We start from the raw sequence: 15,347 nt of genomic DNA, 5'->3' as shown, positions 1-15,347 counted from the left end.
GGTATAATAATAATATTGTTCGTCTTTTGTTTCGTTCGGAATTTAAATAATAATCTGTTTTTCTTTTGTTTCAGATTGATAAGTGTTTGTTCTCTACTAATTGCCACAGCTTCCATAACATGTAAGTTGGGTTGATTTCTACCATATTTATGCTATATCATTGACAACAAAGGTAACTAAGCGATGCGATTTAGCGACAGCCACAATTTACTATATTACATTTGACGACCGGTCTGGCCTAGCGGGTAGTGACCCTGCCTGCGAAGCCGATGGTCTCGGGTTCGAATCCCGGTAAGGGCATTTATTTCTGTGATGAGCACAGATATTTGTTCCTGAGTCATGGATGTTTTCTATGCATTTAAGTATTTGTAGGTATCTTATATATATCGTTGTCTGAGTACCCACAAGCCTTCTTGAGCTTACCGTGGGACTTAGTCAATTTGGGTAAGAATGTTCCTATAATATTTATTTATTTATTTATTTAGTTTAAGTAGTCGTGTAGTGTAGTCTGTGCGGAAATAGAAGAGTTGTAAAAGGTATGGGACAATACATTCTACGACTCTTCTCTTTCCGCACAGACTTTTAGTTGTATGAAGGCATGATAACATTACAACCTGAAAGTCTACATTTAAGAAGTTGTTTAAGGTTATTTACTTATATAAACAGCATTTCTTTTTCCTTAATTTGCAATAAAAATGTACCGTGACCGTTGCCATTAGGAGGCGATCAGATAAGACTGTAACAGCTGCCACTAATAAGGGCGCGTCTTGGTGCTTCGTTCAAATTACTTAACCTATTTATAAATAAAAAAAATTGTATTACAATAGTAATGAAGTAATAAAAATAAATGCGCTACAGATATAACTAGGAAACAAATAAAATTATTCATTGAAATATTTTGATTTGTGTTCTTTTAAGTAGAAACAATTATGATTAAGAAAAAGTAGCTATCCAAGTCCTTCAGTGTCCAGGGCTGGAATCGAACCAGCATCTTCTGCACACGCGGCAGAGACACTGGTTCGATTCCAGCCCTGGGCACTGGAGGCGTTTTTTCATATATCACACATCTAGGTCAGGTTTTAATCAAAAATCTAGATTTGATTTAGAAAAAAAACTCAAGTCTATAAAAAAGAAGGAAGATAGTATTTCATCTCTTATTGAGTAAGCTAAGAACATTTGCATTGTTAACTACGGTCGTTTCCATTGCCGACAGTAATTGCTCAGTTTACAAGCTTTTTTTTACATTGCAATGTTTGTTTGGGTCAAATGCAAGAAATAATAACTAAAATTCTGCTAGCAAAATTAGGACCAGTTACCGATGTTCGATTGAGTTGAAGTTTGGCATACATTTTTACTTACAAAATTCAGTAATAGCACAATATAGCCATAAAGCTGGTCCGATGACAAAAACCATGCGTATCATCTCATAAATACTAGATTTTTTAAGGAACATTACGTTCAATTGATTTTATGGACGCAAACCTTATTAATAGGTACTTAATCATAGAACATAAAAATGTACTTACCCTAATTTGGGTTCAAGTTTCTTGACAACATCAAGATGTTACATTGTCGACGATTTCAGTATAGGCTAAAAAAGAAATAACATAAATATTCAGTTAAGTCAAGCATTTAAATTAAAGGAAGCATCCAAGTTGAAAGGGCCTATTAAAACTCAGCAATTCGTTTGCCTCCACTTTGACAAATAGGTAACGATAAGCATTTCGTGTTAATGGAGATGTTTATGCACTCCAAATACTGTGATATTTTCTCTTGTGAAACTTTATACGTTAACTGGTCGGCTACTTATCTGTTCAGATTCAAGTATCGTGATAAATAAATCAGCGGGGCAAGAAAAACAGTGAGCTTTCACGTGCCTAGAAAAAAAGTAAAAGAAAAAGTCAGAGTGGTTTAAACTATTTACGCTAGTGTGTCCTAAACTTGTAATTTTTTTTTTTAATAATTCTTACTACGTCCTATTATTACCGAGGCGCGCGACTATCTTTATTTTCATTTTATATTTTAGAACCAAAACTTAAAAGAAAATAAAATATTGTGTTGATTGGTATATGAAGGGGTTTTAGACAGTAGGAATGAAATGAGGGGATTTTTTATTAAGTATTAATAAGACTGATAGCACAAATTGTTTTTTCTTTTTTCAGATGACGAATACAACGTTTTGCAGCAAACCATATTTGCGGCTCACGCAATGGGCAGCGAAGATGTGGAAGATCTCACTAAACCTCCCTATAAAATAGATAAACCAGTGTCGGTTGACATTTCAAAGCTTTCCCTGGCAAATAAAACACTATTTTATCCACTGATGCTACACGCAGTGTTCAATTTGACAAGATACAAAACATCGAATCTATTCTCTATAACCGATAAAACTGGTTATCATATAAAATTTATGTTGACTCTGAAGGCGAACCCTAGAAACTTGAACGAATTTATATTGAAAAGTGACAGTTTCTCGAATAAGACTATTAGTTTTAGAAAAAAAATGAATTTGATAAATAAATGGACAAATGTTTCTTTCTACATACAACATGACAAAGTGTCTTTTTGGCTGGATTGTGAAAAGAGAGAGCCGGATTTGGAAGGAAGTGGTTTAGTGTTTCACGATATTGATTTGAATGATGATTATCAAGTACATTTGAGTGACGCGGTGCATCCTTTCCACGTAAGTTTTTGCTTAAATAAATGCTTACGTATTACAAGAGAAGTAGCATGTTTTATACACACCTACTTATAGCATAATTCCGTACCTGAGAGGGATAACACTGTAAGTGCCATTTTATCTATACCAGCCAAGTTCAAAGATTAATTTTACAGGAGAAGCGATTTAAAGTCAAAATGTGTTACAAGGGTTTTCGAACAACGTAAAATGACACACAATAGGTTTATGTCACAGTTTTTTAAATTTATCAACAGTAAATATATTTGACATTATTATTTGTGTTACTTTCAAGTTATCATTTTGTACTTATAAGATATATTTTTCAATAAAACTAAAAAAACTACCCCACATCCTCACAGTATTCTGCTTCTTAGCTTATTTCAAATTCGAGGAGTTACAGTAATATTAAAGGTCCTTAACGAGCTTGAAAATACTGCTATATCATTTTAATAATAATAACAAGTCCGTTTAAATGCAAATGACCATTGTAATCAACTTAAACTGATCATAATATAGAAAATTTAAGTTTAAGTCAGGACATACAGTAAAATGCCTTACAATATGCCTAGCATTATAGTGTATGCGTACTCAGAACCGTAAACTCTCTGGATATACCTTAAAATGAACCTAGTAGCATTTTACTGTATTTCACTTACATCAAAATGTTTCCCAGAGGGTTATACACTTACGGTAAAATTCATTTGAAAAACTTGGAATTGGTAGTATTATCGATAAATATAGTTTTATGGATCGATGGAGCATCAAAAATTATGTAGTATACTGTAAAAAACCGAAAATCACAAAAAATGGACTGACAGTGTTATGCCTCTCAGGTACGGAATTAGGAAACATAAATATAAATAAATAAATAAAAACAGATAGATAAACAATAATACATTGAAAAAATATAGATATTTATGATCGCTTCTACTGCGTATTGTATTCCTTAAGTTTTATCCAAAAATATGTTTTATGTCACACAGCAAGCTTGAATTAAGTTAGCAATTGTGGTAGTTTTCATCCACCCTTCAGAATAAGTTTCCCTAAAACGAAACTATCTAGACTCAACAAACCAAGCATAGTTGAAACAATTTTCTAGACAGCTTAAAAACCCTAGCAACGCTAAGTCTTTGCAGCGCACCTAACTACTCGCAAGTCTACGTATTAACCTCAGAAACCTACGTATTAAGCCTACTTAGCCCCTTCTTACTTGTTCAAGGGGTATAATGAAACCGGTTGTTGGAAGTGAGTTATTAAATCGACACGCCGTAAAGTATAGGTACCTACTGAGAGCTTTTAGACTAGTGTTTCTTTTATGTGAAAGTCCGTAAGGTGAGCCTTGTAGGCGTTAGTCATTTATTTATTTATTTATTTATTTATTTATTGATCAAATAAGTAACACAGAATTACAGTTTAAAACCAAGGCACTGTGAAACTACAAAGTAAAAGAAGAGACAAAGAAAAACAATACACATAAAAATGAAATTAACTAAATATTAGATTTGGGGGACGACGTAACGGCGTGGCTCCGTAGCGTCGTCTGACTCGGCGTAGGGTTCGGCAGGTTGCCCCGGAACCGCCGAAACACCACACCCTTCGGCCAGAAGTCCGCGCTTGCGATGGTGTCCTGCAGCGGCCGCGGCACGCGCACCACAAATGAACTGAAGTGCACATAGTGACGCGACTGTAGCTGGTGCACCCTCAGCGTGTAGCCAGTCTTCCGGCGGACGTACTCCACCACCGTCATAAGTACAGTCAGGGCTTTTACAGAAACATATATAATTATATTTCGGGGATGTCGGAAAGGGCTCTAACGATTTCGATGAAATTTGCTATATGGGGGTTTTCGGGGCCATAAAAACGATCTAGCTAGGTCTTATCTCTGGGGAAACGCGTAATTTTGAGTTTTTATGTTTTCCGAGCAAAGCTACCCCAGATATCATTATAAATGCTAAATAAAGTAACTCTGTCTTAGACTTTCTATTGCCTCTTCACACTTAAACCCCTAAATCTATATACAGGATGCCCAGTAATACTACAGTAATGTTACTATGCTGCTCGGTAAATAAAAAAAATACGGGGTCATAATTACTTAAGTGTACACTTAAAAAAAACTTCTTAAATAATGATTACACGGATAAAATCTTTACCTGGCTTAAATTATTGCTCGTAAGTATTGGATTTACACACTGCATAAAACAATCGGATAAGTAGTCGTTACGTTGGTAATTAAGGGTCATAACCTGCAGATTCTTCAGAGTAATGTACGCGATATATTTTCATTTCACTTAAACGCATGACGAATATAGTCTCTTAAGCAAAATTTAATCAAAGCAAACTGTCAGCGTACGCCCCACGTTCGTCACGCCCTGAAATATGCCGCAAATTCGACCAAAACTGTAGCAAATATTCGCGCAAGTAAACCGTTGCGAAATTAGCTGTCACTAAACAGCTTTCTAAATTAGTAGGCGACTCACACACGTCAGGGATTTTGTTAAACACGAGTAAATTAAATTATACGGCACGAGCGAGCTCGTATTAATTTTCTAAAGCAACTTCGTTAATTCAGTGCGCGATACCGCGCTCCGTGCGATTTCCGGGCAGCTTTTGTGATCGTGAGAGCCATAGTTCTTTGTTACAATCAAATACTGGTCCATGCCAAATTCAATAGTGAGCACTTGATCAGTGGCATTTGTTGACTTAGGTTTGTACCTCTAAATACACACAGACAACAGCTAGTTAAGGACAATTTATATATACCGATAGTTAGCTTAGCACAGAAGGCAACCTCACCCTCACCATGTTAATTTTGTTTGAGAACGCGACCGTTCATTTCAGTTTCGTTCAAGTGTCACAAAACTCACAAATACTTTTCTACAAAAATTTAAGTTTAATAGTAATCATGGGCTGTCGTGGTATAAAATGGCGAAGGCATAATATTTTAATTGAATATAATCCGGGAAGGAGGACTTAAGGAGGAGCGTTGGACACGATATTAGTTTAATAAAGGAACTCATAGCGTGGGTATATATTTTGTTACAGTAAAAACCCGTTTTTAGTGCAAACGCGTTTTCCCTAATTAAAACTAGTCTAGTTCAATAAGTAAAATTGGAAATCAGAATATGGACCTGCAGGTTTAAATATGCTTATTTTAGAAACATATGTGACGTTCCACGGGAAAAGGTACCTTATGAGGGTTTCTAGTTTCGGAGATATGAAATGTTTTGTAAAGAGGTGAAAAAATGCTCAATTTTTTTTTATTGTGTGATCTGAAACCTTAATGCGTAACGTTTGTTTACCTGTTTTTATTTTTGTTATAAGTTAGTTATAAGCCTAGTAATGTCGTCTCAGAGTTTAGTAGAAAAGGTACCTTATGGAAAAAAGATTGAAAATTCCCAAAAAAACTAGTCAATACGGGAAAAGAAGTTTGGTAGAGAACTGTATTAGCATTCTGCAAAACTAATTTGATAATTTCAGTTCTGGTTGGGGCGCCTCGCAAATATTAGTTGGTTAAATAAATAAAATAAAATAAAATAAAATAAAATTATAACCGTACATAGACCGACATCACAAATCCAAGTAGCCTGCTATTATACCAAAGTTACTCTCGTCAAGTCTTTCTTAACTAGAATAATCTTCATTTGGTTTGGTCGCATGCAGTAAATCAGCCATTGGTTTGCTGAAAAATGCCAATACCCGACGCATTACCTTATGGAATATCTGAGGTCATTGAACCTCAATGCCGCTTATCTTCAATAGCAACCGAAATATATTATTGATAAGAAATAGACGATTTATACCATCTTAACCCCAAAATATTATTAGTTTATCCTAACTGTTCCATCATCATCATGCCTCATCATCATACATCGTTATCGCGGGAGCAAATACGATTTGACAATACTGAAAGATTATAAAAAACAGTCAAAAACAGAAATGACATTCGTATAGAGAAACGTTTATACCTACGACCTTAAAATGTATAATTATTTTATTGAATATCAATGCTATCTTACCTCCATACTTGACTTGATTGGTACTTAAAAAGATTACCTATTAGGTACGCAACCTTATCAGTCAATTTAGACATTTGTCAATCTTGACTGATCTTTATTTGTAACAACATAATCAAATAGAAGTTGCCTTTAAAATGCCTCGAAGGAAAATAACATGTGATGAATTTGTGGGGTTGTTTATACAGGATTATCCTGAGCTAGAGGCTCGCGATACAAATCTATTTTGCTCGAAGTGCAATATTAGTTTTTGTAAAACTAAATCTTCCGTGAAACGTCATTTTAACTCTGAAAGACACACTTCTCTCAAAAAAGATTTTAGGTTGGAACTGACAAAATTTCTAGTAAGCTGTAACATACCGTGGTCTCAAATAGAGAACCCTGTATTTAAAAATTTCATTGAAGATTGTGTATCTGGAAAACTTGAAAAAACTGTTCAGGTCCCTTCAGAATGTTTGCTGAGGCAGACTTGCGTGAATGAATTATACGACAAAGAGATGGATATAATTAGAGACGAATTAAAAGACGCGTATATATATGTAAGTGTTGATGAAACCACAGATGCTATAGGTCGTCAAATCGCTAACGTTATAGTAGGTGCTATGCTTGAAGATGATGTTGGAACTCCACACGTGCTGTCAAGCAAATGTTTAAATGAAACGAACAATATCAGTATAACTAATACTGTAAAAAATGCCCTGGATGATTTGTGGGGCCCTGGTCACAATAAGCATGACAAGGTGTTGTTGTTATTGACTGATGGTGTGGGGTATATGTTGAAAGCTGGCAGAAATTTGAAAACACTTTTTCCGAACATTGTCCATGTTACATGTTTAGCCCATGCTCTTAACAGAGTTGCCGATCAAGTTCGTGTTCTTTTTCCAGAAGTTAACCTATTAATTTCAAATGTAAAGAAAGTATTTCGCAAATCTCCGAAAAGAGTAAAAGCATTAAGAGAAATGTTTAATGGAATTCCTTTGCCTCCAAACCCAACAATTATTCGCTGGGGAACATGGATCGAGGCTACCACTTACTACAACAAGTATTTTGATGAAATAAAAAGCGTTATAGACACATTTCGTAATTCAGACGCACAGTGCATCGTCAAAGCAAAAAAATCTTTACTCAGTGCAAAAGTTCGAAAAGATGTAAATTTCATAGCAAAGTATCTGCAAGTAATACCAGATGCTATAAATAAACTGCAGTGCCAAAATCTATCTCTTAGTGAAAGTTTGACCATAGTACAAAATACATACAAACATAATTATATCCAAATTAATTTTGAATAAAGATGGAAAACAGATTTTAAAAAAGTTCAAAGTGGTTTTGCAGAAAAATGCCGGATATGAAGTTATGAAAAAAATGTGTGAACTGATATCGGAGAAGGAGATAGTACTAGATTCAACGATATATCGTTCTACATTTGATTACTTCCGTCGTTTTAAAAACGCACCCATTACAACAGTAGCAGTCGAAAGATCATTTAGCCAATTAAAATGGATATTTACTGCACGACGCCGCAGATTAAGAGTAGAAAACATAGAGAAAATTTATGTCGTATATTACGAAAATCACTTAAGATCAACAAAAATTAAATAATGTTGTACAAAATAAATCATGAATATTTATTTGATATGTCGATTCCGGGTCATTATTTACTAACAGAGTGTAAAGCAAGATTTATGAACATTATGCAACAAAAACTTCGTGCTATGTATGATGAACTTCTTGGAGGCTTATAATGTGTAGGCAGAAAGGTCTGTTTTTACTAAACGGGCAGTCTGTTTTACCACTTCTTTAATAAATTTATATTTGCTCCCGCGATAACGATGTATGTTCATTACATACAAATTATTGGTCTTTTTTAAGATTATTATGACGAAGAACTAATTAAATTTGGGGCAGTTTAATGTAAATTAATATTTTCTATTCATAAAAGATAAACTGTAATATGATTGATATTTTGTAGTGATGTATTATTAGATTTATTTCCATAAGGTACCTTTTCGTAAATGTATGGAGCAAATACTGTTATTGTTATGTAAGTTTAAAGTGGCATAACGGGTTAAATATAGTATTTAGTTGGGGTTTTAGGATTTATTTCATTTGAATGACAGAATTTCTTTCATATGTGCTCAGAAAAATTGATTGTGTGTCACATTAAAAGTAAAAATATTCAATTTTGTGATTTTATATGAAAAAGTCAGAAAATACATTTTCACCTCTAAATCGGTATTGTTTTTTGCTTAAACTGTCTGTCAGTGTCGTTTTCTAATAGATAGAATTTAAATCTTGAGAGCTCATTGCAATCAATCGTGAAAATGAAATAAAACTTTATTTTCAAGAGATTGGCTAGTATACACATAAATCAGTCGATATCAAAAGTTTCTATTTGCATTACAGAACAAGTCGCAATATTTTTTTAATCTCACATATATAAGGTATTATTATTTGTAGTCAACTATGTAACTTACTTCAGGAACATAGTTTTTTAGGCGGCTAAACTTAAAACTTCTCTATCGTAAAGTTGCTAATTTCACAACATTATTTTCAAAAAATCATATCTCTGTAACTACGCAACCTAGAAGGTTGATCTTTTGTGTTATCGATAGCTTATTTATTGTAGATTACTGGGGTATGCATAACTCCATACCCGCCATAAGGTACCTTTGACCGTGGGACGTCACATATGTAGTATTTTTAATTAGTATCCATAGTGTAGTTAAATTATAATACTATTCAAATTCCAAGGCTTTAGAGTTTAGACTATTTAATAAAGTTAAACTTAACTTCCCAGCAACTAAAACTGAATAGACTGAAAATTTGTGTGTAAATAGTTTGGCAAGGTAAAGGTATCTAATAAATACAAGTGAGTACGGAATTTTGGTTCCCAGATGTTGCAAGAAATGTAGCCATTGCGGCATTTGACAAAAATGCAGAGGCGGTCCAGTTAGGACATCCGATATAAAAACGTTTATTAATAACTTACAATACTTACATGATGAAATACGATTCATCGATTACCGTAAAATGGGGTGAGTAGGGTCAAAACTGAAATTCACACCTCGATAACATTTTATTTTTACATATGTTAACTGAATGGTGTATATAATAAGTGTTCCGGACGTTTGTATTTTAGATTTTATTTTATTTTGAGTAGTTCCATTTCATAACTTTGACGATAAAGAGGAAAACCCACCTCACCCCGTAGTGCCTCGTATTTGGGGTGAGAGGGGTTTTCATACAAAGGTGATTTTGGAAGATGGTTGGATCGATTTTTTTTTATTATGCGTATTACTATAGCTCCATTTTAAATTGGAATACATTATTTTTGTAGCAGTAGCCTTAAAATCCCTTCTCACCCCCCTCTCAAACCTTCTCTCCACATTCATAACCCACCTCTCCCCGCGAAACCTACTCACCCCGTTTTACGGTAATCGGAAAATCTTGAAGTATGACTTTGTAGTAAGAATATGAAATCGATTGTTCTTGAGATTCAATAACATCATATTTCAATGAAATAGTATCGATAGGCATGACAAATAATGTTCATCTTTATTAAATTAGTAAGTAAATCAACATTCTTTCACAAAACTAAGCTATACTCTGTTTTTTAACTATAAAGTAGGTACTACGCCATACCATTTCTATGCAAGAAACAAATGTGCGTTCCATACTTATTTCCCATGAGAAGCATTTCATAGTAAAAACCTATAGAGTCTGTGCGGAAAGAGAAGAGTCGTGGAATGTATAGGGCTCAATACATTCCACGACTCTTCTCTTTCCGCACAGACTCTAATCATTTTCAAGATACTTTCCTGTATCTTTGGTTATTTCTGAATTCCAATTCATAATGTTCTAAACAAAAGGAAAACGGTTTATTTATGTGCCGGATACCCCAGCAGTAGGGACTTCGGTATCCCAAATATCAGTAAGCTAACGTCACCCCCGTTAACTTACGTTTAACTAGATTTAAAATATCCTGTTAAGAGTACAATTTCGTTCTCTCCATACGTCACCTAATAATATGTGAACCGGCCGAACGTTTCAGAGCAAACGTACCTAAGTTTAAGCCTATTTAAATGTCGACTTGGCAGCTGTGGGGGAAGGAAGTACTTTGTTCGTGAACATTTAAGAGCGCTATTACATTTCGGCGTTGAGCGAGTTTAGGTATTTTACGCGCTGCGGCAGGCCGTGCGAGCTCAGTACGCCTATCCCTTCTACCACACTCGCACTACAATGATGGATTAAACATTCTTGATCCTTCGCGAAGCATATTGAAATCAACCATAACAACACTAACTGTACTTAACTTTTAAAGTTCTAAAACTGTTATTTGGTAAGTACGAAAATACTAAATGCAGTGCAAATGTACATAGGGGCTGTTCATAAATTACGTCATCTATTTTTGACGATTTGTGACCCCCCCCCCACCCCTCAAATCATCCAAAAATCAAGCTTCGGATGAATCTGTTTCCTCCTACGTCATGTTACCATCATCCGATGTCCAGACCCCCCCCACTCCTCCCATTTGAAACGACGTAATTTATGAATAGCCCCATACTTGTACTTATGAAGGTATATTACTCGAAAGAAATTATAGGTACCTACTCGCTTATTTACATGTTTCGTCATTGCATTTGGTACCTATAGGTTGTAAAGTTTGTATCAACGAGGGTTTAAAAACGAACTGGTACTGAGGATCTGATGATGATTAAGGTGGTCACGGATACCAATCAACAGACCCTGAGTAGTATCTTGTGTCAAACATCTTATTGCGACGAATCAAACGAGCCCAAACACGAAGTGGTTCAGTTACATGGTAGACTGGTACCCGTGGCCACAGTCCAGCTCCATCATCAGACCCTGAGTACTAACTTGTGTCAAAGATCTTGTTGCGACGAATCGAACGAAGCCAAACACGAAGTGGTTTAGTTGCATGGTTGATTGGTACCGGTGACCACCTTCCGGATCCATCATCAGACCCTCAGTACTACCTTGTGTCAAAGATCTTGTTGCGACAAATCAAACGAGCCCAAACACGAAGTGGTTCAGTTACATGGTAGACTGGTACCCGTGGCCACAGTCCAGCTCCATCATCAGACCCTGAGTACTAACTTGTGTCAAAGATCTTGTTGCGACGAATCGAACGAAGCCAAACACGAAGTAGTTTAGTTGCATGGTTGATTGGTACCGGTCACCACCTTCCGGATCCATCATCAGACCCTCAGTACTACCTTGTGTCAAAGATCTTGTTGCGACAAATCAAACGAGCCCAAACACGAAGTGGTTCAGTTACACGGTAGACTGGTACCCGTGGCCACCTTCCAGCTCCATCATCAGATCCTGAGTACTATCTTGTGTCCAAGGTCTTGTTGAGACGAATCAAATGAGCCTAAACACGAAGTGGTTTAGTTGCATGGTTGATTGGTACCGGTGACCACCTTCCGGCTCCAACATCAGACCCTGAGTACTATCTTGTGTCAAAGATCTTATAGAAACGAATAAAACGAGCCTAAACACGAAGTGTTTTAGTGGCATGGTTGATTGGTACCAGTGACCACCTGCCGGCTCCATCATCAGACCCTGAGTACTATCTTGTGTCAAAGATCTTGTTGAGACGAATCAAACGAGCCTAAACACGAAGTGGTTTAGTTGCATGGTTGATTGGTACCGGTGACCACCTTCCGGCTCCATCATCAGACCCTGAGTATTATCTTGTGCCAAAGATCTTGTTGAGACGAATCAAACGAGCCCAAACACAAAGTGGTTTAGTTGCATGGTTGATTGGTACCGGTGACCACCTTCCGGCTCCATCATCAGACCCTGAGTACTATCTTAAGTCAAAGATCTTGTTGAGATGAATAAAACGAGCCTAAACACGAAGTGGTTTAGTTGCATGGTTGATTGGTACCGGTGACCACCTTCCGGCTCCATCATCAGACCCTGAGTACTATCTTGAGTCAAATAAATACATATAGAATGTCAGGTCGTTTCAAATATTTTTAATCCTGTCCGGTAGTTTATTAAACTGTACCATTATAAATTATAATACTATAAAAACGGTGCTAGGATCAAAGTCTCTCGTTGCGGTTTACACGCACACAGTATAGCGTTTTACACGGCGCCCGCCGCACACAATGATAAAAAACCTCGTCGTCGCCGTTGAAAATGTGCGGAGCCGACCGACACACGTCCTGCCTCTACAAGCTCTGCCGCGGCACTGAGCTGGCGCAGCGCGCGTCATCGGTAATATAGAGTAGTTTTCAAAAAATTGCCAAAAAATTATAGTAGAATTTCATAAACACTAATGTATACCAACAGTATAAGCAAACGTTGCAGATTGCTTGAGTATGAAAATGACTTCGATATTAAGTAGATTTTCGTAGGAATTGACACTTGTTTCGGAGAGAAAATCGAGTTCGTTTTACTTTGATTTTCTCTTTCTCAAAGGTATGTAGGAAAAATATAGTTTGATATGCCTAAAGTACAGGGTATTAGTAATACAAAATAGCCAGGTTTAGCAGGGTAAAATTCTCAACATTTCCAAATAAGAGCTCGCCATTCAGTGCTTCACGGGGTTTTTCGGAAACGACCATCAGAAAAAAAATCATTACTAATTTAATAAGTCCTTTTTCTAATAGTTACAACGATATTTATAAAGATAAGAAGACGCTTTTACTGGAACAAGTACTCATTGTTTCTAATAATGAGCGCAAAGTCCTGAATTTCGTCGACTAGTATCATCAATTTTGCATTATTTCGACTTTTCTTGTAAGAGCGCTCTTAAAATTTCTGCACATTTTTAGATGGAAGCTTAACGTATGCCACTAAAAGGCGCACTACAAAATTGTCTATTTTGGAAATATGAAGTAAGGCTTTTTCAATTGTTGTACTTTAGTACTGTTGAGTAAAATATTAAACTTGATTTTTATATGACATCAGCATTAAATTTCTAATATCGGTCCAAAAAAGGATGACTCACGTCAGACCGGGCCGTGTCCGGGCCGGAGCTTCCGGCGCATTGTTTTCTATGGAAAGCATCACGTGGTCGCCTGTCACGTCATAGAAAATTAAGCGCCGGAAGCTCATCATTGAAGTGAGTCATCCTTAATGCTTATACAACAATTTAATCAGTGGATTGAAGTAAAAATTGATTTTGAAAGTATTATGACAAATGAAATGCTTAGCCTGAACACATCTTAGAGAACGTTTACTCGGGTGCTACGATACGATTGAAAAATAACTAATTTCGGAAAATAAATTTTTCATATCTCATGCTCTGAAAGTGTGTCGTTGTTGTTCTAAAAGGTGCGCAGAAAGTGATACGTTTATGCTCTAGCGCAGAAAAGTGGTGTACTCCTCTGCGTCCCCGTCCCACGAACAACTGGGTGGAAACAAAATGGAAAAATAGTGTCTTTATTTCCTCGCCTGGAACACTTGGTAATTGTTTAATTTTACTAATCCCACGTTGATCCTTTTTTTATGAAAATGATGTAAGTAAATTGTTAAAAACAAATTATTCTTGATTTCTTTCTTTGAATTCTATTTACTCGATTTCATAAGGCGGGAACCAAAAGGAATACACCAAAAATATTTTTTAAACCTTACACAAATGAGCAAAGGCAGAATCTTATACAGCCACAGTTAAACGTTTGTACGATATTAAATTGGTTTTTAAAATTATTTAGCACTATATCCATGAAAATAAAATAAAATACAAGATAAAAAATTCTTTTATTATTAATTAAATTGTTATTTAATATTTAAAATACTTCTGTTATGTTATTACGTGGTGCGGCGCACCAAGGTCGCGGTGCGGTCCGGTAGTCTGTTGCGGCTTTTAGAACGAAAAAGTATAAAATTAAAAAGTAAGAAGCAATCCCGCTGATTTTCATAATTACTATAATGAACAAATAATTTTAAAACTACTGCAGTTTGTTAAAAAATGTGTGGTTTCGTAAATATTGCAATCTAAATGATTTTCGCTAGGGGTTATTAATCTTCACACATGTAAAGTCAGATTGCAAGTAAGTCCTAAGGAAAAAAATCATGGCCGTCGTCTATTAGGTACTTCAATTACTGATTTTGCGAAATTTCCTTGTCTTGTTTGGTTTCCTCGCATTCGATATGAAAAGTAGAGTGTTTAACTCGGGTGAAAGGCACCATTTCCGTCTCGGACTATTGGCGCTCTCACTGCGTTCGAGCGCCAAACTTCCTCGACAGAAATGGGTGCCTTTCAACCCTTGGTTAACAATCTACTATTATCTATTCGCAAAATCTTTGTCGGCGATTTTTGTCAGTAATGTTATATGCATGGATGCTGGACTTATCTGAAGCGCGAAATACATTTCATCTTGCAATCCATGGTCATTCGACCATTCAGAAGGGCTACCTCTTTATATATTTTCACTACTATTGTTATTTTTTAAGTAAGTACGTAAATGATCGCAAGTTGAACTTAATTCAAGACACACGACTTTATTCGCCGCCATCATATGAAAGAAGATAACAACTGAGCGTTTATTTCTGTGTCATTCCAGCTAAGCCATGTATTGTGTTGTGAACATGCAATAAAAGAAAAATGAAACATTCACTCAAGTGAACATTCATTCAAGTCAACCGTTTATTTCTTTTCATATCTCATGCTCTGA

At 35.8% G+C, this 15,347-nt stretch overlaps 1 protein-coding gene across 2 annotated transcripts in view; it reads left to right on the top strand.

Annotated features, from left to right (window-relative positions):
• LOC134795382 (uncharacterized) overlaps nucleotides 1-15,347 on the top strand; it is a 115,630-nt gene that overhangs the window by 60,745 nt on the left and 39,538 nt on the right. For both annotated transcript variants that reach the window (XR_010144806.1, XM_063767216.1), the window contains exons 2-3: nucleotides 75-121; nucleotides 2,163-2,683. Coding sequence is in view for 1 of the 2 variants with exons in the window: in XM_063767216.1 (XP_063623286.1) it covers nucleotides 75-121; nucleotides 2,163-2,683 (568 nt within the window). In the remaining variant the exon portion in view is untranslated. The remainder of the gene's footprint in view (nucleotides 1-74; nucleotides 122-2,162; nucleotides 2,684-15,347) is intronic.

The sequence above is a fragment of the Cydia splendana genome, chromosome 12, assembly GCF_910591565.1.
Source record: "Cydia splendana chromosome 12, ilCydSple1.2, whole genome shotgun sequence".
Taxonomy (NCBI): domain Eukaryota; kingdom Metazoa; phylum Arthropoda; class Insecta; order Lepidoptera; family Tortricidae; genus Cydia; species Cydia splendana.
This window is presented reverse-complemented; position numbering and strand designations above follow the sequence as displayed.